Here is a 22,228-nt window from a genome sequence, read left to right on the forward strand (position 1 = left end):
AAATCGACGCCATCGTCACCGTCATCGAGCTGGACTTCATTGGGATCATATCACCATCATCTCCACCACCGTCACCGTCATCTCCACCGCTGCACCTCGTCACCGCCGTAACATCTAGGGTTGAATCTTGATTGTTTCATAGGGGAAACTCTCCCGTATTGATTACTCCTTGTTATTGATGCTATTGAGTGAAACCATTGAACCAAGGTTTATGTTCAGATTGTTATTCATCATCATATCACCTTTGATCATGTTCCATATGATGTCTCGTGAGTAGTTCGTTTAGTTCTTGAGGACATGGGTGAAGTCTAAATGTTAGTAGTGAACTATGTTGAGTAATATTCAATGGTTTGATATTTAAGCTGTGGTGTTATTCTTCTAGTGGTGTCATGTGAACGTCGACTACATGATACTTCACCTTTATGGGCCTAGGGGAATACATCTTGTATTCGTTTGCTAATTGTGGGGTTGCAGGAGGGATAGCAGGATCTCAGAGTTTAAGGCTGTGGTTAGATTTATCTTAATTACTTTCTTGTTTTTGCGGATGCTTGTAAGGGGTATAATCACAAGTATGTATTAGTCCTAGGAAGGGCGGTGCATTAGCATAGGTTCACCCACACAACACTTATCAAAACAATGAAGATTAATCAACTATATGAAGCGAAAGCACTAGACTAAATTCCCGTGTGTCCTCAAGAACGTTTGGTCATCATAAGTAAACAAACCGGCTTGTCCTTTGTGCTAAAAAGGATTGGGCCACTCGCTGCAATTATTACTCTTGCACTTTACTTACTTGTACTTTATTTATCTGCTATATCAAAACCCCCTGAATACTTGTCTGTGAGCATTTACAGTGAATCCTTCATCGAAACTGTTTGTCAACACCTTCTGCTCCTCGTTAGGTTCGACACTCTTATTTATCGAAAGTACTACGATACACCCCCTATACTTGTGGGTCATCAGGTGCCTCACCCATCGCGTTGAGGACGAGTTGTGTTTGCACTGATGGCTTAGATGGCATCGTCGCTACTCCTCCCGGGCCGATAACCAACAGATAAATGAATGAAACGAAATAGGTGTATCTGAAGGTAAATCCCTCCAGATTCGCCCTTGCTTCCATGGATTTTATAGCTTCACACTGCGAATTCGGAGTGCTCCACACCCATGCTCTACGGATCGTACCGAATCTGATACCACATGTACCACCAGTAGTATGATTGGGTGGGATGACTTTCGTGAGAAGGAAGAAAGAGATCAAGGGAGAGAGACGGTAAAGGAGATTCAACTTTCCTTTATCATTTCAGTCATGAATATTTTCGGTTGCAATGTCTCCTCTTTGTAGCCACATGTACCTCCAACTGGCACACAAGCCCAAATTAACTTAATACACACATTGGCACAATCTTATTAGTCTTTGCTTCTCTCGTGGTGCTCGCCTGATGCTAAGATGTCATTGCTTGCGTGACATCAAACTGATACAAAATATTTGTGGTATTGAGAACGAGGATATTGGCCATGCACTTACAGGATGTGCATGTGCATCTTCTACGTAGGCTACAATAAGTGGAATCTGGCATATTCTGTGGCCATGTAAAGACAAAATTTCCATAGTAGCCGGTGTGATTGAAGTAACTGTTGACCATTCGACAACATCCCTTGTCAAGTGGTGGCTGACTCCAAGCTCGGGTTGGCTTAAACTGAACATTGATGGTTCTGTTAAGCTGGAAGATGGTACCAAATGTACTAGTATGGTCTTCTGAGATGAGTTGCGTCAAGCTATCATGTGTGCTTGTCGGAAAATCCGTGACTGCACATACCCTTATAAATCGGAGGAGGGACTCCGGCTGGCATTACAACATAGTTCCAAACCTATAATCGTTGATGCTCAAACCTTTGAAAGAAAGAGTAGTGTGAACAACAACAAAGAGAATCGAGAGATGATTAAAAAAGAGATACATAGAAATCTAACGTAAATGGATGCATATATTATTCCTATATACATATATATCATGTATCTATGAAAAAAGTAAACAAAATTCGTTTTTGGGTTCCCCGAAGCCCCATGGATTGGATCAAGATATTTCACCGTTGGTGCACTTAATCTAAGATATTGGATTTTTAGTTAATGGTAGTAGACCTAATTTATTTTGTAAAAACGGATCGTTCGCAGAATAGGAAAAAAAGTCACTATCATGCAAATTCTACAAAAACAGAGTTTCGAACTAGGATGTCGCTTGGCTCGGGTCCTAATTGTGCTGCTCATGAAGTGAACCATGAGTCCATGACTAGCCCTTTTGGGCTCTTTCTGTGTTTTAATTGGGTTATTGCTAGAAGAAAGTCCAACGGAGGGTGCCACAAATGGGCCACTTTCCAGGACACAGCATGCGGATCCAAACCCATGGCCGCTATTCTCACGGCCCAGGTCACCCGACAATCCCATCCAACGGCTGAGATCGACTCTCGCGCCGGCTTGCAAACCCCTAGCCCGACTCGGTGTTATATAAAGCTCCATCCGCCAGTTCCCATCCAGCCTCTTCGTCGAAAACCCTAACCCTCCCGCAGCCGCCGCCGCCGCCACCCCCACCCCGAGCCCGGGCGCCTCGACCGCTCGAGCTCCCGCCGCGCCGCCGCCATGAAGGTACCCATTTCTTAACCACGGCAATCCCTCGATCCTCGACGCGATTTGGTCTGACCTGCGTACTCGTATTTTCGCAGTTCAACATCGCCAACCCGACCACCGGGTGCCAGAAGAAGCTGGAGATCGATGACGACCAGAAGCTGTGAGTGCTCTCCCCGACCTCTCTCTGTATCTTTGTTTAGATGCCCGATCTGTTCTTAGATGCGTCGAAGTCTCTTGCCTTTTCTGTTAATATAGCGTTCATTCGCCTCTATTCAGTGCCGAGGTCGATAGTCTCTACACACGGTAGATAAGTGAGCTTAGTCTTTGTTCTCTGATTTATCAGCGGAAGACGGTGTTTTAGTAAAGGTCTGCTGCTAAAATAGTAATCGTACATACTTTTGTTTTGATCTTGAAGACTTCTGCTAGTTAGGTTGAGGTTGAGGCTAATCTAGGAAAGGGATTAGCAGCCGTGGATGAACATTTTGCCACCTCTTGGTTTGTTTTGTTTGATGGATCTTTGCTTAGTCTCTGAAGTGGCAAGTGTTATATGCCTGCTGTAGTTATATTGTTATGCTTATTGATTTAGTTATAAGAAAATGCTTTGGGTTGAATTACTTCATTGGCAGATGTCCACTAATCTGTACCCACTTTATGCATACTGATTTATGCTTTAGTCATATTATTATGTTTGGTGATGTAGTTATAAGAATCTGCTCTGGTTTGAATTACTTGGATGGGTTATGTCATTAATCTGCACCCATTTGTGTGTCATGCTCATTTGTTTAACTCCTTTTCGTTTGTAACTAATTCGTCTTTTCTCTTGTGCAGTCGTGTCTTCTATGACAAGAGGATTTCCCAGGAAGTTCTTGGTGATCACCTTGGCGAAGTAATTTCTCTTGCATACTCTTTGATTCTTCAAAGTATTGCTAGGTGAAAACTAGGTTTCTAAGGTTGGTTTGTGCTCTTATAGGAATTCAAGGGCTATGTCTTCAAGATCATGGGAGGCTGTGACAAGCAGGGTTTCCCCATGAAGCAGGGTGTCCTGACCTCTGGACGTGTGCGCCTGTTGCTACACAGGGGTATGTGTTATAATCTCGATCTTACAGTTAGTTCATTCAATAGTTTTAACTGTACAGTAGTTCTTACAATCCAAATTAATATTGGTTGCAGGCACCCCATGCTTCCGTGGATTCGGAAGGCGTGATGGTGAGCGCAGGAGGAAATCTGTCCGTGGTTGCATTGTCAGCCAGGACCTCTCTGTCATCAACTTGGTGATTGTTAAGAAGGGTGAGAATGACCTCCCTGGCTTGACCGACACTGAGAAGCCCAGGATGAGGGGACCCAAGAGGGCATCCAAGATCAGGAAGCTTTTCAACCTTGCTAAGGATGATGATGTCCGCAAGTATGTCAACACCTACCGCAGAACCTTCACCAACAAGAAGGGTGAGCATAGCTAATATTTTGATCATCTTATGTTACATTTGTGTCCATCTATCTTGCTGTGTTTACTTATATTGAATACTATTCTTGCTGCTGTAGAATTATGCTAGTTAGGATTTGATCAATTCTAACAGTGTATGGCATACATCTAACTGTACTTTCTGCTTTGTAGGCAAGAAGGTGAGCAAGGCTCCCAAGATCCAGAGGCTCGTGACTCCATTGACCCTTCAGAGGAAGAGGGCGAGAATTGCCCAGAAGAAGCAGAGGATTGTCAAGAAGAAGTCCGAGGCTGCTGACTACCAGAAGCTTCTTGCCCAGAGGCTCAAGGAGCAGAGGGACCGCCGGAGCGAGAGCTTGGCCAAGAAGAGGTCCAGGCTTTCCACCGCCAAGGCTGCCCCAGCTACCACCGCTTAAGATTGCTGCCGTGCCTACCAAGATATAGATGAGAACCGCTTGTCATTGGGATGGATAGACCTGCTACCGTTAGCTTTCTTCGTTAAAATGTCCCGTTTTCCATGAACCAAGATGTCGTCTGAAATTTTTGAGTACTCGTTGCTGTTATGTTATTCCTGAAGCTATAACTTGAGCCAACTATTTACTTGGTTTGCATATGCTGTTTGTGTTTTCTGCCTTTCAAGTTGCGTTTATACTGTTGTTACTCATCCTTTTTGCTGTTGGTACTGTGCTTGTGTTGGTTTTCATGTTATGTAGGTTGTCGTTTTGGAAACTACTATTGTGCAGGCTCAGCAGCCGAAGCCCTACCACTTGAGTGTTATAGTTACTTCTCACTTTTTAAAACAAAACGAACTGTCAAACAAAACCGTCAAATATAATTTTTGTTGTTTTTTGCAATATGAATGTAACTGGCAGGTCCTATTTATTCGAACTCCCTATGCTTTGTGCTCACACACTCTTATATACTTAAGTAGGCATAGCTCCGTTAAGAGCTCATCGAACTTTACTTCTAGAGTGAGACCTGTGATAGAAGGGGTAAAGGTGAATTTCAGTCCTCTTTCTCTCGGAAATATACGCCACATGCCAGTGATCGATCTCTCTCAAGCTAGGTATCGGTGAAGTCCGTCATGGAATTTCAGTGGTAGAGTGGTAAGTGGGCGTACGGTCTATGGATTTCCTATCAGTGGCATTAGTTCCTTCTCTAGATAGATGGCTATTGAGCTTCTCATTCGTGAGCGCCAGATCAAGGACTCTCATCTCCTATTTTGACCGCGGGTAAAGGCTGATCATCAAAAGTCATCTAATCCATCTAAGTGCCGATATACCCGGATACTCACCTCACTATACGCCAATTCAGGGAAAGGTCATGCTTCCTTGAAAGATAGTCTCAACACTCTCGATGAGAAACGAGAACCCAGCCAACGAAGGTTTATGCATATATTGGTCCGCATCCAGAGGAAGTCAAGGTTTCCAGATGTGCTCATCCCTGCTTGCTGATATGCAAATCGATTGGAATTGGCAAATCATAGAGTTTGTCGCTGACAAGAGCTGTTTTGGCCATGGTGATCCTCCTCCCAATACCCATTCCTGCGAATTCCCAATCCAATTAGATTAGTATAATGTGTAGAAGAAAAAGGGGAATCCATGAGAAAGCCCATATTGTTCGTGGCAATGGAACATTCCTTTCCACTTTTGTGAATGGAGATCACTGACGAGCACTCTTGCGCAAATCAAGAGTAAAGGTGAGTCAGCTCATGTGCCACTCCGTTGGCTTCTTGCGGACAATGCTTCAAATCATCACAGCCTCACAGTACCTTTGTATTCAAAGGGATCCTTCTACTACTTCCATAGAATCTGATTCTACCATCATTGATCTTGCTCCATTCGCTTCAGTTAGTTGTAACCCAGCAAGTGAAGCAATGGCCTCCATTGTTTTTAAGAAGCATCAATTGCATGCTCATTATACTCACATGAAGCTGCAATGAAGTCCCCCCTGAATCTCAGATGATCGATCTTGTTGCTCCTGTTCCACGGTTGTGCTTAATACTCATTACCGCTCTTCGTGCAGTTGGTGTTGCTTCATTACGCGCATGAGACCATCATACTTTCAACATGATTTCAGAACAAAGAATCTCTTTCAAAACAGTCACCCAACAAAGTCAACTCCTAAGGCCTTCCGAATTAATTCTTGAAGCCCTAGCTGTCTCCATACTTCCACTGCCTTATCACAACGAAAAAGCATATGCTTCGAATCCTCAGGATCAACATTACATACTTGGGCACTTAACAACAGTATTTATGTGTTTGTTAGCAATGACAAGGAATAATGCTGCCAGTTAAAAATCTGAATTTTTCTTGGTACTTTAGCATTCCAGATCTTCTTCCAAACCTCATGTGGTGATGCTCTGTTTGTACGTCACCCCTTTCTAGTCTTCGAGTATACATTGCTCTCCATTCTTCATGGTAAGCCGATTTAACAGAAAAACATCCGAACTTGTTAAGATGCCAAGCGATGAAGTCAGGCTGACCGTGATTTGGAAGGGGAATTTGTAGGATCCTCCATATCAATCAGACATAGGTTCTCTCTCAGCAATTCTTCATCCAAAACACTGTCACAAGATTTATGAATTCATGGATAGTAGAGAGTAGACAATTTTCTCTTAGTGACATAACCTGACGGTTTGGGCTGGATGGTACCCTCTGATCGTCCATACATTGATGGTTGATCCATCCCCTACTCTCTAGAATCCAGATATATACATCCACGTTTGAAAGTTTTCAGCCCAGACATTATACTCTGCCATGTGAAGGATGAACCCTCCTTCAGAACAATATTTAAAAGATCACCGCCTGGGTATTGGCAACAGAGATGGCTTAGTGGAACTAATTTGGAGGATTTATATGATGGAAGGACAGCCTAATGCGGGGCATTGGCAAGAGAGATTTCCTAGGGGGGGCTGGTTGATAGACCCAACCCAGTGCTGCACTCTTTGATCTATTCCACCTCGTCAAGCTAAGGGTTACACGAAGAAAATGCACTTCCACTACCATTTCCGTGACAGGTTTTACGTTTCGTTAACTGCTAATTTTTAATTTTAAGTTTATATTTTAAGTTTCTAATCTATTATTTCAATTCTATCGCGCATAATCCATGTTTTCAAAATTCCTTTGACCACTATCCTTGTATCGTCATTTGACACAACTCTTATGTTGTTCAATTTCAAGGCTCATTGTACCAATTATAGTGTTTCATGATTCTTTTGTAGTTTTCCTTTGTAGTGTCTTCGTAGTGTCTCTTTGTACCTTACTCTTGTAGTTAACCTTTTTGTCTTTCCATTCACTTTGTGATGAAGTCTACACTAAAAAGGTATTCGATTTTAAAATTTGGTAACTGCAACCTTCAATTTGGTGTTCATGTTTGTACCATTTTAGACCAATTTTATCAAATTCATGCACACAGTCCATCGTTCCAAATTTTATTTGACCACTAGTTTTATCAAACAGGCTCACCACAACTCTGCATGTTGCACGTTTTGTCTCAACTCATAAACAACGTGGTATTTAAAGTTATTTGCAAGTGTGGTGGCGTACGAGGTAAGTCCACCTAGTAGAGAAGATGCAAGAACTAGTCTACCTAGTAGAGAAGATGCAAGAACTACGCACACAGCCAAACACACAAACATTGCATCAAACACCGAGTTCCCAGTCCTGCCCTCATGGAAGAAAATGCAGTGCATGCAGCGAAACAACAACAGGCCACAGGAGAGATCAAAATCGGTGCAGCCACCAACCACGCTCTAGCCTAACAATTTCTTTAGTCTTCTACACAATGTGGGCTTACTCTATAAAAAGAAGTGTACAGAATAAGTTATTGCGTGGAATCGAAGTTCTATCGCTGAGCAAGATAGATCGGCCACTCGTAGCATCTCACACTAAGCAGCTCATCTACGTTAGGTTTGGTTCAAATGTTTTTTCTATCCTCAATTTGGGGTGTTGCTGTTGACCTCTGTCATCTTCCTGTTGAGCTAGCGATGGTGGAACGTTTTGATAACCAAATAAAGCTAAAATTCAACCAGAGCAATAGTGCTTAATGTGAACTCTTTTGTTTTCAAATTAACCACACGTAATTGCAGCGTGGATTTTTTTTTATCAAAACTACCTATCCCATCAACGGAGCATCAAAACTGACACAAAAACCATATATTTCCGTGGGAGTTATTGCAAAAATATGCACCATATTGCGCTATTCGGTAAAATTGCACGCTTCATGACCCACTGAACAAGAATGCTGCTACACACCAGGGTAGCTGCCAGGAACGAAAACAAACAAAAGTTTTAACTTTATTATCTTTTGCTCTTCAGCGAGGCTGGGGAATTTGTTGGACTTAAGGAATCGAGTCTTTAAAACGTGTTGCGGTAGTTGTGGCCAGTCAGCACGAGAGTGTAGGTGGCAATTGCTGGTATCGGTTCAGCTCATCCCAGACCAAGTGCTCAACATCCTCCCACGATGTTGCGGTCCTCAGCTCCTTCCACAGGCCAAATATAGCTGCCAAGACGTTGTCGTCATGTAGTATGCAATAGCACCTGTAAGCAGTGCAAATCAGACATGTTTTTTCATTGCTAAGTGACAAATCAACAAGGATGAAAAGTGTTCAAGCATTGCTAAGCATAGGTATTGCAGATGCAGGAAGAACTTGTAGGGAACTGGTTCAGCAATTATCTTTGATTCGGCAAACTCTGTTGTAGAGCAGATGAAGAACACGTTGGCTGCTGGTTGTGATAATAATCCTACACTGATGTCGGCATTAAGAAAGGAACACCCCTCAGTTTTTAAAATGTGACTTGCCACGAGCTATAACATCGTCGATGTTTGGCTAAGGTTTAATCCTGGTGGGTCACAGTAATCACTCGCAGATTAACACTGTTTGGGACTGTAGTAAACTGACTCAATATTGCCCAGGCTTATCTTCCCAAACAACAGATGTGATTTGAGCATACTTTAACCTGTCATGCACTGTTTAATGAAGATACTGGTATTGCAAATACTAGAACTGCATGGGTGCATGGCATGTGGCATTTATAATGATAATCAATGGCTAGTTATGTTTTGCAACTTGCGGCAAACATTCATTATATATGAATGGCTAGATGCTTCAATTTTTAGGTTCTTTATAGAACTATCCCAGAGAGGATCGAGCAAGAGAGTTTTGGTAACAGTTCCAAGCTCAACTAGAAAGACTTATCTAGATTAGTATAAGATAAAATGCAGAGAAAAGGATAAAACATGGCCAATGTGAATTACTTTGATTTCTAAAACAAGCAAGTGCACTTACATTGCGCGATATGATGCCTTGCAGAACTTCGAATTTTGCACTGACTTTGAAATATCAGCATTTGATATCCCTCTCAGGAAAGGAAGCTGATAGCTTCGTAGGTACTCCCTGAGAAGATCAATATCACCACGAAAAACGTCCAGGTGCAGCGGAATTAAGTCGAATAAAGGATCCCCTGTTAAGACATAAAGCATTAGTTCTCAAACAATTATTTACAATATAACGGGAACTTTCAAGATTGCAAACTCGTAGACCTGAGCAGCTCAACTTAAGCATCTCTTACAGATAGTTATCCCATCTTCAGATTCAGATGGCAGTGATACATCACACAAACTAATTCTAAATATTTACATCAGACTTAATCAATGACAGGTTTCAAGAAAAGAAAGTAAATTGGCTGCTTACCAATGGTCAGATCACTGAAATCAATGATATGGATTGCATTCTCCTCCAGCTCTCTGTCACCAGTGCTTTTGGCATCAGTGAAGGAACCCATTTTCGGGGTCCTCTCAGTAAGAATGTTATCGTCCATAATATCTGAATGTATCCAAGAAGGCGATGTGTAGACCGGTTCACCATCAACATCCTGATTGTTCAATCAGATGATTAAACACAAAGTTCCACACAAGATGCATATAAAGAAGAAGAAATTGAAAAGTCACCTTTACAAACTTGATTAGGGAGGTCATATCAGGAGGGAGATAATCTTCAGCCTTCTCAATTAGAACTGTTGGGACGGTGCCCCCCCTTCACAAATATGTAAACAATGTTGAGGTATCAGACAGTGTATGGAATGGGATAATGTTCTGGTAGGCTCGTAGCATATCAGCCTAAAAAAAGGTCAATACCAAATCAATGCATAGTCAGTTGCAATTTAGATTTTGCGCATGTTGAAGTGTTAAAAGCATAAATAATGGAATGTTTATTTATTGAATGCCTATACCATGGTTCTACTCAAAGCACATGAAGTACAGAATTTTCAGCTGCAGTGGACTTTTCTTAATACATATTCTTCTTATTCACCACATAGCAATTCTTTGGAAAATACAAAGTTGACTTGTAGGTCCTCAATGATTGAGGCACAAACACACATGTTCTAGATAAAATAAAAATCAGAGCAAAGAAAATGTCATGTTTTAGTACAACTCATAGAAACTATGCTGAAGAAACCTGCTTTACAAAAATTTCACTTACCAGTTAGCTAGGTGCTTCTTTATATTGTTCTTTCTTCTATCTAGAGTAGAAATCTCTTGTTTCCATTCACGTGGAACTCTGTTTTTCACATTATTGTCCTCAGATTCAGGTAATGATTCCACACATGGAAGGGGTAATAAATGGATATTTCGCATTTGAACTCCCAAGGATGATGCAAGATTGAAAATGTCAGTCTTGGACAATGTATCACGTCTAAAAAAAAGAACAAAGTGAGAAAATATTTACATAATTAACTAATTAATCAGTTATCGTCATTTTGCATTTGCGAAATGAAGAAAACTTACACATGAGCAAAGATATCCCCTCTGCATTTTCTGGTAACCATGTAAGGCCAAATAGGTTTGTTTGAAACATCAGTGGAACTATCCATTCCAAACTGTTGCTTGCTCCATAACCCAAGAGGAAAACAGTTGTTTGCAAAAGAGAGCTCCAGGGGATAGTATTTAGCCAAAACATCTGGCATTCCTTTTCCATCCCATGGGACTGTCCTGTAGACGCCATCCTCGTACACAAGAAATCCACTTGCTATGATCTCAGGTATGTGGTTGATCAAAGGTGAGTCAACTTTTCGCAGAAGCTCATAAAACTCTAGCTGCATCAACAAATTGATCCATATTACAAGCGTAACATTCAGGAAAGTGATCAATACCAGAAGGCAATGCAATACCTCTGTGCCTAAACCATGGGCAGAATAACCCAACCCTCCTTCAGCATAAATTTTAATCACATTGTCAGAGACAATGAAAACCTGCAAATTCGTTATACAGGTTATATATACATACCACAAACCAACGAATGTATATCACAATTTTACATTATATGGCATCTTAATAAAATTCAAAATATAATCTTAGAATATGAAATGTGTTTAATGTCTTGGTGCCGGCGTATAGCAGTGAGCAACTATGCAACATTTACAGATCTTCTGATGTCAGAACCTTGCTAGGCTAAGTCACAGATGCAGTAACAAGTAAACCAGTATATTCTATACGAATCAGTTTCTGCAAGTGATATGATATCCCTAACATGTGAAGTACTTGGGACCAGCACAGTTACACAATATGATAAATATTCCTTTCAGTGTTGTTTATGAACTTAGGAACTACTACCAAGCTAACATGCCAGAATTGTTTATTGACATCTTTTTACTCTGCGACATTCATTAAAAGGAAGTGTATACTTACTGGGTTGCTACCTGTGCCAACAGGAAGCTTCTCATCCTCTGACGGTGGTGGTAAACTATGGCATGCACTTATTTCTTCTAAGCATGCATACCATTTGTCCACATTTATTGCTAGGCATGCACCCTACAAGAATAAACATACATATATTAGGACAAGGAACAGAGCATTCTCCAGAAATAGATAACATAAAGTAACATGGTAATTTCGTATTAAGATTGACGGAACAAAATTCTATGTAAATCATGGAACAAGCTCACCTTCCATATTAGTCCTCTCAGCTCAGGTTTAAGAACCCATAGCCTTCGCAACCATTCTCTTGCTTCTCTCTGCCCAATTGGATTAGTAGGACTCCAGACAGAAGTATAGTGATCTTTTTCTTTCTCAAGAAATTGGGATAAGAAACCTATATCATACGAGAAAACTTGGTGCTCCAAACTTTCATGGACGTCTGAGAACTCAAATGAAGAACACTGATTTACACAGTTTGGAGCTCTAACAGGCCCTGAACCTTTCAGTCTTTTTTCTGTCCGGGTCATGTCACTGTGGTTCCATCTACTCATTGTCCCAGGTGGATGATTCTCAGCATCTCTAATAAATTTTCCTGGAACAGCAAGTAAGCCAGCACGACAAACTCCTTTGTGACAGTGACCAGGTGCCATGTCCAGACATACATGCTCAAAATTTGATTGATTGACGAAGTTTTGTGTAACTGCAACTGTCGTCTCAAGGTTCAAAACACAATGCCACCATCCACTTGGAACATATATGGTCTCTCCTGGTAATTGTGTACATTCCAGTGGCTTCTCGTGTTCAGCAAGATGAGGATAGATATCAAGCCACCACTGCAAATGATCAAAATAATGTTAAAGTGATATACTGATATGGGCTAAAGTTCGAGAAAAAAACAGTAGTAAGTGTTTTACCTGCAAAGATGTTGGAGTGTCGATGTCAACATCACCATCTTCATCACTTACATGTACTGTGACACCACCAGGCACTCTTCCTGGTGGGTACAAAGCCCATCTATAAAATAAGGTGGACATTATAAGTGAAAACACAAATTCTTGCCCATTCCAATTTTTCAGCATTTTAGAGCATGGGATAATCAGCCTTAACGGTGCAAAACCAGTACAAGATGAGGTTGGACCACATATCCTCGCACAATTTTAAAATACAGGCCTACGTTTTTTTTTCCAGTTTCAGTTTAAGATATAAGGAGTGCGCTGAGTAGAATCACATCTCTCTTATGCCCTCAGTTATCTCATGTTTCTCTTCAACATCTATCAATATGAGTAATATTCCAGCACAATATTCTCCCTCACTCCCAAATACACGTACTAGGGCCATTCTACTAAATTTGGATATTTTTAATTCGATTCACCAAGCTGTTTGATTTTTTTTCGCAGCTGTTCCGTCACAGCAGATTTTACAATAAGCAACGCACAAAACATGAACCACAAGATGCCTCTAAAGAGAAAGCACTGCTATGACATTGAAGAGAGGAATTGCACAAGTTCTGTGCATGTTGATTTAACTGCTACTAGCTTCCAAATTGGAACTACATGATAAGTACCACAGTTTGGGTGAACACACTATACACCTATGCATAATATATATAACACACGTGAATCTAACCTTTTCCGGCCACAAAGAAGAGTATTCCACGCGCTGGTCAATCCTGGATCAACATGCCAAGAGGCACCTGATCTTTCTGGTCCAATAATAAGCCATCTGAAAGCTGGCCGTTGTTCATAGTCCAAGACATCAAAAAGATCTTCTTGAAATAAATGAGGGACTCTGTAATCTTCCAATAGTGCTGGTGTTGATTCTCCAAACTGTAACAATTTCTAAACTAAGTTTCTTTTCCTTTGCATAAATTTTGTAGCAAATGAAAGGAGGTTATAATTACCTTATCATCAAATATGTAAAGAGGATCTTCGTCATGCTGAAGTTCCATGTAAGAAACATAGTCTTTTAGTTTCATTATTATCTTCTGAGGGCTTCTTTGTGATATTCTAAATGTAACGTCACCGTAATCATGCACCAGCTGCTGCATTGTCCATTTAGTCCTTGCTGGCCAGGTTTCAACCAGCTTACCAAGCACAACCTAGTTTACAAATAATAAGATTTAAAAAAATCATTGAAAACAACTATGTAAGATATCCACATGTTGTCAAGCTAACTCAATGCTTACTGGGCAATTTCCATCGTACTGAGAACGGAATTGATCCAAAGAAAGGTCATCTTTCCTTTCCACATGTCCAGTGTCAAAGGAATAACTACTCAAAGTAGTAAAACATCTATACCATCTCCTGTATAAGTACAAGGAATTGAACCCTGCATGAAAATAAGTATTAAAGGAAGATAAAATAAAACAAACACAACAAAGCTTGATGTATCTTACCATCAAAATGACGAGCCTTCTGCTCATTCTCACTATTTTCAGAGCAAAGACTAAGCCTGAAAATGAAGCAATCAGTGTCCAATCTTTTCGATGGCAATATATTAGTAATTAATTAGTTAGAACTATTTTCAAAATATAAAATGTAACATGACAAGATAGAGTGGTCATATACCTAGACAAAGTTGTTTTCTTCCAAGACCCTTTATACTCAAGATGACCACCGACTGAAAGATATTTACTCATCCAGAGAGGCTCCTCATTGCAAAGTATGTACATGACACTGCAAAATATCAAACGTTAGAATACTGCCTCATCCTACCACCATTTGAGGTGGAAACCATAGCCGATGTTATAAGTTCATCATCTCTAGGTAGTGACAAACTGAGAGTGTAAAATGTTAGGAACTAATCCCTCTGGTCCTCAAATGCTATCATTTTGGGCACTGGCACATTCTTCAAAATACAACCTTGACCATTAATTTCCTTAAAATACATTTATAAATCCAAAAATATATTGTGAAAATACTTTACAAGAAAAAAAATCACATGCATGATTTTCAAGTATCTGATCTGAATGTTTGTGAAAATATATTATTTCTCGAACACAAAAAGCTCGACCAACCAGACACTAGCACCTCGAAGCATTGTTCTGAAGAAGAACCAGGCACCTGTCATCAGGGGCGGACCAAGGATCGAAATTGAGAGGGGGCAAAATTGGGTTTACTGGTGATTTTTCTTAAGCGGGGGAAAATCACTCTTTAAGAGTGCTACTACAAGGAGAATAAGCACTTGAGTGGGTGCAGCTGCCCCCCTTGACAACGCGCTGGATTCACCCATATCTGTCATTACACTGCGTGGAAATTTATTGGCGGTCAGGTTGGAGCTGGTGCGCCCACACCAACCGAGCGACACTCGGTTTCATGTTTGTCAAGATTATTTCTAGTCAAAATTTCAAGAATTTGACTCTATCTTTGTCTACGAAGACAGCTTTTACAGGGCTGGAGGGTGTATGATTTTATACTCGTCCAGTATGAAAAACTGATGCTCTTGCGCTGAGCACATACAGCGTGGAAGAAGTTAATGCTGCATGATCCTTGTCTTTATTAGCTGTACAGTTATTCTTTATTTCAATGGCTAATACCAATAGGCACTTAGTATAAGATTGCGGCGGGTTGTTGCCTAGGAAAAGAAAACAACTGCGAACAAAACAACTTGGTATCATCTATTTCAGAATGGAGACAATACTCCGATAAGACAGACAGTAACTTCACATTTCCCTTCTTTGAATCCTCTGGAACGAACTACCTACTATGAGCATCTTTATATTAAGTTTAAAGAGTCAAGACCAAAGAAACAAAAAGAGAAAAAAATCTATCCACCCTAATACATGCGCAAGCCTGGCTTAGTTACAGATACACCATGGAGCAGTGTAATGATTCTTGAGAAGTAACAAACAGGACCAGTGGATCAAATACAGGCTTGGCTGGTTAGCTGGGCAACTCTTTTGAGCTTTGTTAGTAAATTAAGGCAAAATTTGACTTCAGTTAATAAAAGGAACATATTAGGAAAAGAGGGTGTGCCAACATGGCTACATGAAACTGAACACTGGTAGTTTTCGCGACTCGGCATAACTAAATGTCCCAAAGGCAATTTTCAGCAACCTTCTCAGGAAAATTGCCTTTGGGACATTTGGTTATTGCTGAGTCACGAAAGCTGGGTCTCGTTTTTGTATATTGAATTGAATCCTTGAGTCATTTTAGAAAAATCTAGCTAACATATTTTGCTTCCGGCAGTGGATGATCTTTCTTTTTCTATCACCGGTAGCACATATCATCATTTGCATACAGTTTGTGCCATTCGGCTCACAAGAGAGAGTTTAATCAAACAGAGTTCAGAATCAAGCATGGCTAGCTAGTCCACTAGAGTTGGGTGATCACCATCAGAATCACAACTCCACATTCTTAGCTAACAACCAAATCAGAAGAGAATGAGCGAAGTACAAAAGGAGAGAGACAGAGAGACAGAGAGAGCTGCGGCGACCTGCTGACGCATGCGAGGCGGCCGATGTCGGTGGGCTCCAGGAGGTCGACGACGGCGCAGAGCAGCTCGTCGGGGAGCACGGCCAGGCCGCCCAGCGCCGCGGCCCTCCGGCCGTTCCCCGCCGCCTCCATCGCCGGCGACCGGGCCGGATCGGTGGGCTGGGTCGGTTCGCGCACGCGTCGTGGGTCTGTGCGCGTGCGGGATCAGGATAGATCGGTGGGAATTGCGCGTTTTTGGGTTAGGAATGGACGCGGTCGGCCGGATAAATTCGTTTGGTTTTTATATATAGCGGGGAGCTTTTCGGAAAGCGTGGACGCGTATTCGATTCCACGATGCGGGCTGTCGACTCCATCGTTTCGGGCGGCGTAATCCGAAGAAGTCCGTAAACTCGACAGGATAGCATGCTAGTTTCTTTTTGGAGAAGAGAAAGAAAGAAAACTGCAATCACAATTTTTTATGACAGTTTTTTTTATAAAGGGAATATATTAATATCGAGAGATCCCAATCACATCTAATATAACAACACAATACCTTAATGGCAGTACATATTCACACAATAGAAAAAAGAAAATTAAGAAATAAAAAGTTCTGCTCCGTTATTTCAGCCCTAGCAGTAATAATACATCCACCACTAAGTTAAACTCCAGACACTAAAAAAGCGACATCTCCAAAACAAACAGTGTACAAGCATCATCATCGACCTATTAAAAGTTTTAGGTTTTCCCCTGAAAAGTCTGCGCTCTCAAAATAATGCTTTCAACAAGATCATTGCGAGACATAACCAATTAAGATCAGGCATTGCATTTTCACCCTGAAAGATAAGAGTCTAAACTTTACATGTGATGCCGCCTCCACTTTCATACTGCTGCTGCAAAACCAAGAACACCAAGCAAATCCTCAACACCACAATGACTCGAACATCCATTGCTAGTCCTCCAAACTGACCTTCATGATATTGAATGTCATCTAATGACAACATAGAACAGAGTTTTTTTGCTTTTAGTGTGTGCAGTAATTTCAAATAGATATATCAAAATAATATAACAGTTGACGCAGATTGCAGATTACAGAGGTAGGATTTGATTTAATCCAAATTTTGCTAGTACAAGATTTTTTTTTTTGAAAAAACACTTTCGTTTATGAATGTACTAATAGACCGACCAAGCAAAAGAATGGAGGCAGTTGTACTAGAGGCTGGTAGTAATGACGCCAATTGTTAAATCGCTCCATTTGATGCTAAAGCTTATGATAAGTTCCATTGCCGCAGCACCGTACGCGTGTTCAGAATGACAGCCAATTGATGCTCGAATCCAGCTCCTTTCATTTCAGTTTTCTTTTTCCGGTTATAATGCCGAATCTTGCGCCACTATGCATTTTCTTTGTTCGGACACTACAAAATGTCATGTGCTATGCTAAGAAGTTTTTTTTTTCTTTCTGAAGACAATAATGCCTGTATCCGAAGGTCGTAATCTCGAAGCTTCAAAGTTTACAAAATCCCTATACATGTTATTTCCCACTTAAAGAATATTTAGCTAAAATAAGACGCATCTCACGACTGGTCTTATGGCAGGGTTTTTTTTTTTTTCCAGCAAAAAAAAAAACTACTCTATCCGTTCAGAGCGTATATTTTTTCTTCAAAATTTAGCCACAAAACAAGATCTCTAATTTTTTTGTGATGACGGTTTCAAAACCAATCTTGGGTAGATTAGTGATTTCTATAAGCTAGCGTAAAATTTGAAGTATTATTGATTTCTTCCTTGCCACGGTTTGAAGACCACTATGCGTAGGAGTGGACGTCCCGGGTAAGCATGAGCCGGTTCACATGATCCACTCAAATTTCTAGATAATAAGAAAAGCCGCTATATGATGTTACAGAAAACAATTATATTCCTCCAATTAGAGGTTCTCTCATTTTCTCATTTCCTTTCTCTCCCCTCCCTCTAGTTTGAGAGTCCACCACTCCGCCTCGGCTCCTCTCCCCTCCTCTCTAGGGTCTCCCGGAGACGATGGGGGATAGGAGGCTGACTCTCTCCTTTACATACATGTAGTAGTAGGTATAAATATAGGGCTTGTCTAGGTGTTGCCTCTATGGCGTTTGGTGTATTGTTGGTGGGGATTTGATCTCCTAAACGTGCAAGTTGTCGCCGCCGGCCCGTGGTGGTGCTCCTGATGTCCATCATGCTCCAGAGGTTGGAGCCGGAGATGGGCGACAACTGCTCCTCTCAGGGTGGGCATAAAAACCGTGAAACCGAAAACCGAACCGAAGCCAAAACCGAACTAACCGAAATCTCGGTTTTTTCCATTAACCGCTATTTTTTCGGTTTCCATTTATACTAACCGAATTAAATTTGGTAGAATTTGGTTTTTAGCCTCACCAACCGAACAAGACCGAATAGACCGAATTGAGTAACCTACCATCAATTTGTGCATAAACCGATCATTCCATAGAATCCCAATTGCGTTTGATGTTCCAAAAATTGTTCATTCAATGTATGACTTTGGTCTTTGATGTACTAGCTTTTTCTGAATATAGCGTGAAGCCTGTATAATAGAACACGTCGCTCGAAGTCTTAGCTACCCCTTTTAATCGCTCATGAGTGATGCACCCGTACCACGAGTGCGGCAGCCTACCAAATAGCATCCCTCCACGATTGGTGCTCATTTGTCGATTTCTTGCGCAGTTGATGCTTTTTGTGTTGATATGTCAATCACTATTTGCTTTCTTCGGTGATGCCTACTATTTGTTAAAGTGAGTAGGTGCATTCGGTTTTAACCGAAAACCAAACCGAATTTGTCGGTTAACCGAATCTTCGGTTTCCTAAATTTTCATGCAAATTTCAGTTACCATTTTTGAAAACCGAATTTGTTCAAAAACCGCAAAAACCGAACCGATACTTCGGTTAAAACCGAATGCCCACCCTGGTGCTCCTCTACTCCCCAACTAGCTGTGGAAGCCCAAATCCAAGGAGATTGGGTGGTTCCTCCTCTTGGTGCACCCATTGTGGTGGTGGTGGATCTAGGGAAAAGTATTCTTTGCCTCATCCTTGATCTGCATTGTAGGGATCTCATGTTGTTGATTCTTCAAGCTCCTTATTACCATTAGACTCGTGAAGGCCGTGCCGTCTTTCCTGTGCTTCTTCAAGACCAAGGTGGCGCTCCATAGGCCATAAGATGATGGTTTATCTTCCTCCAGGCTTCATGCCAGTGTGGAGGATCTTTGACTTTGTCTGAACGCTGCACAACGGTGCCTCTCCAAGTTGTTTCGTCTCCAATGACGACATCATTAGTTCAGACGTCGGCGTCACTATAATCAATATTTAATGAGCCTTGACCAATTCATTATTATTTTTTAAATTTTGGAACTTTATTAATTTAAAACACATAAGTTTTGGTTACAATCACTCTTAATCATGTCCACCACACCCGGACGAACACGCCCCAATGCAACACACTCACTTGACACTCTATGCCCTTCTTTAGCTTAACCATTTGCCACAGATCTCACATTCCTGTTTAGATACAAGACAATTTTGAAACTACGACATGATGATTTTAATGTCTTGAACTATGACATTAATCAGATATTTGATGTTTTCATTTTTCTTTACTTCCTTTACTAGAAACTAATTATCGCTCTCCACATGAGTCGACCCAACATAAATCGGCATGCCAACTCTTAGACCATATAGCAGGCTTAGCACCTGTGTTGTTACTACATTGGGGCAATGAGGAACTGGTTCCCAAGTTGTCATGACCACTTCTCCTAAATCATCTAGTAGGATTGCTCCCAAATCTTCCCCATCTGCTTCTAGGAAGGAGGCATTTGTGTTCAGTTTTGTCCACCCCTGCATGGTTCGGTTTCTTTCAGGATTCAACATGAACATCCATCTCATTCTTCTTCAACGATAAATGATCATAAGCAATATGTTTTCTTTTAACATCATTTTTCTGACCCATATTCTTCAGTCCTTGAAAAGCGTCGCAAATAGAATGTTGATTGCTCTACTCCGCATTTACCATCCTAAAAATTATATTTTTGCTCATATGGCAAGCCCTCCACCAGAGAAACAACATCTTGGCTCTCTGTGCTTTGTCAAGTTGGTTTAGTAAGATCAACACCCAATCTTTACCTGTGTCTATGATTTTTTTCATCATCAGAAAGCACCCAAATATCACTTAATATCTTCCTTAGAGCCTTTGGCTTAGTATATGCTACCAATTCAATAACTAACTGGCGCCACCATGCGGTGGTAGTTTAAAACCTGGAAAAGCCCGCAACCACGAACGAGTGGTTGCACGTGCATAGACTGAGTTGGCTCGACATCAACTAATGTGTTTCTCCCGGTGAAAATAAAAAACCATACAGTGGTAGATCATAAAAGAAGCATTGATACGTCTCCAACGTATCGATAATTTCTTGTGTTCCATGCCACATTATTGATGTTATCTACATGTTATATGCACACTTTATGTCATATTCGTGCATTTTCTGGAACTAACCTATTAACAAGATGCCGAAGTGCCGGCTCTCGTTTTCCGCTGTTTTTGGTTTCGTAAATCCTAGTAACGAAATATTCTCGGAATCGGACGAAATCAACGCCCGGGCTCCTATTTTACCCGGAAGCATCCGTAACACACGAGAACCGCCGCAGAAGGGGGCAGGGCCACCACACCACACCCCGGCGTGGCCAAGGGGGGCGCCCTCAGGGTGTGGGCCCCCGTAAGCCCTCCCGCGCCGCCTCCGCCTATATAAAGCCCCCGACCTAAAACCTCGGGGCGTTCGACGAAAACCACGTAAAACCTTCCGCAGCCGCCGCCATCGCGAAGCCAAGATCCGGGGACAGGAGTCTCGTTCCAGGCACCTCGCCGGAGCGGGGAAGTGCCCCGGAAGGCTTCTCCATCGACACCGCTGCCATCTCCACCACCATCTTCATCACCGCTGCTGCTCCCATGAGGAGGGAGTAGTTCTCCATCGAGGCTCGGGGCTGTACCGGTAGCTATGTGGTTCATCTCTCTCCTATGTGCTTCAATACAATAATCACTACAAGAAAAGTTGCCATGGCCGACGAAGTTGAAGTCGCGCCGTGGTTGCTGGTGTACCATGGCCGACGATTTTGGTCCCTCCGTGGTGCATGTCAAAACTTTTTTTTTTCTCGTTTTTGAGGCCACCTAGCCCGACGAAAGCGGCCAAAACGTCGCGTATGGTGGCCCGGGACGTGGTGCATCGCGAACTCTCGGGTTCGCCGGCCGAGTCAACGCAAATCCGCACCGCCGAGGGATGTAGGGCCCCGATGGCAGCCTCTCCGGCATTGTTTTTTTCTCGATCGCGCCATCTCGTTCAACGTTCTCCGATCGAGCCGTTTACGATGCGTGATCATGGGTCCCGCATGTCATCCTCTATGAACCAAAATTCTTTCTATTCTTGGATTTTTTTGACCCCCGATTTCCGGCTACTTCCTTTTTCTTTGATCCCTTGCCGCCTTGGAAACGTTGAGACCGCCGTCGCTAAATGGGACCCGCATGTCATCCTCTATGTGCAATCAACTTTCTTTTCTTGGAGTTTTTTTTGGCACCTCAAATTTGGTCACTTGCCTTTTTCTTTCGATCCCCCGCCGCCTCTCAAACGGTGATACCGCTCGCTGCTAACCGGGACCCGCATGTCATCCTCTATGCACTATAAAACTTTCTTTTCTTGAATTATTTTTGGCACCTCATATTTGGTCACTTGCCTTTTTCTTTCGATCCCCGCCGCCTCTCAAACGGTGATACCGCCGTCGCTAAATGGGACCCGCATGTCATCCTCTATGTACTATAAAACTTTCTTTTCTTGGAGTTTTTTTTGGCACCTCAAATTTGGTCACTTGCCTTTTTCTTTCGATCCCCGCCGCCTCTCAAACGGTGATACCGCTGCTGCTAACTCGGGACCCGCATGTCATCCTCTATGCACTATAAAACTTTCTTTTCTTGAATTATTTTTGGCACCTCATATTTGGTCACTTGCCTTTTTCTTTCGATCCCCGCCGCCTCTCAAACGGTGA

At 41.9% G+C, this 22,228-nt stretch overlaps 2 protein-coding genes across 3 annotated transcripts; one reads left to right on the plus strand and one right to left on the minus strand.

The window, feature by feature from the left end:
• The first annotated feature begins 2,586 nt into the window (after positions 1-2,586).
• On the plus strand, positions 2,587-4,669 carry LOC124702616 (40S ribosomal protein S6). The gene is made up of 6 exons (XM_047234780.1): positions 2,587-2,638; positions 2,716-2,780; positions 3,449-3,506; positions 3,591-3,699; positions 3,791-4,063; positions 4,233-4,669. Exons 1-6 carry the CDS (start codon positions 2,633-2,635, stop codon positions 4,472-4,474), a joined length of 753 nt encoding a protein of 250 aa, XP_047090736.1. The 5' UTR covers positions 2,587-2,632; the 3' UTR covers positions 4,475-4,669.
• A 3,531-nt stretch (positions 4,670-8,200) lies between these two features.
• Positions 8,201-16,336, minus strand: LOC124702617 (F-box protein At1g78280-like). Of its 2 annotated transcripts, XM_047234781.1 has the most exons (16): positions 16,191-16,336; positions 14,324-14,431; positions 14,152-14,207; positions 13,942-14,084; positions 13,657-13,854; positions 13,383-13,582; positions 12,671-12,770; positions 12,005-12,589; positions 11,748-11,870; positions 11,231-11,311; positions 10,848-11,155; positions 10,543-10,755; positions 10,011-10,095; positions 9,754-9,934; positions 9,349-9,523; positions 8,201-8,599 (listed from the first exon to the last, which is right to left on the minus strand). In XM_047234781.1, exons 1-16 carry the CDS (start codon positions 16,319-16,321, stop codon positions 8,446-8,448), a joined length of 2,841 nt encoding a protein of 946 aa, XP_047090737.1. In that variant the 5' UTR covers positions 16,322-16,336; the 3' UTR covers positions 8,201-8,445. The 2 variants fall into 2 exon arrangements, 1 of the variants encoding a protein (XP_047090737.1); XR_007002556.1 differs by lacking the exons at positions 8,201-8,599; positions 9,349-9,523 and having other exon boundaries at positions 9,818-9,934; positions 10,011-10,178.
• Between the last annotated feature and the right edge of the window lie 5,892 nt (positions 16,337-22,228).

Source organism: Lolium rigidum, chromosome 3 (genome assembly GCF_022539505.1).
Source record: "Lolium rigidum isolate FL_2022 chromosome 3, APGP_CSIRO_Lrig_0.1, whole genome shotgun sequence".
NCBI lineage: Eukaryota > Viridiplantae > Streptophyta > Magnoliopsida > Poales > Poaceae > Lolium > Lolium rigidum.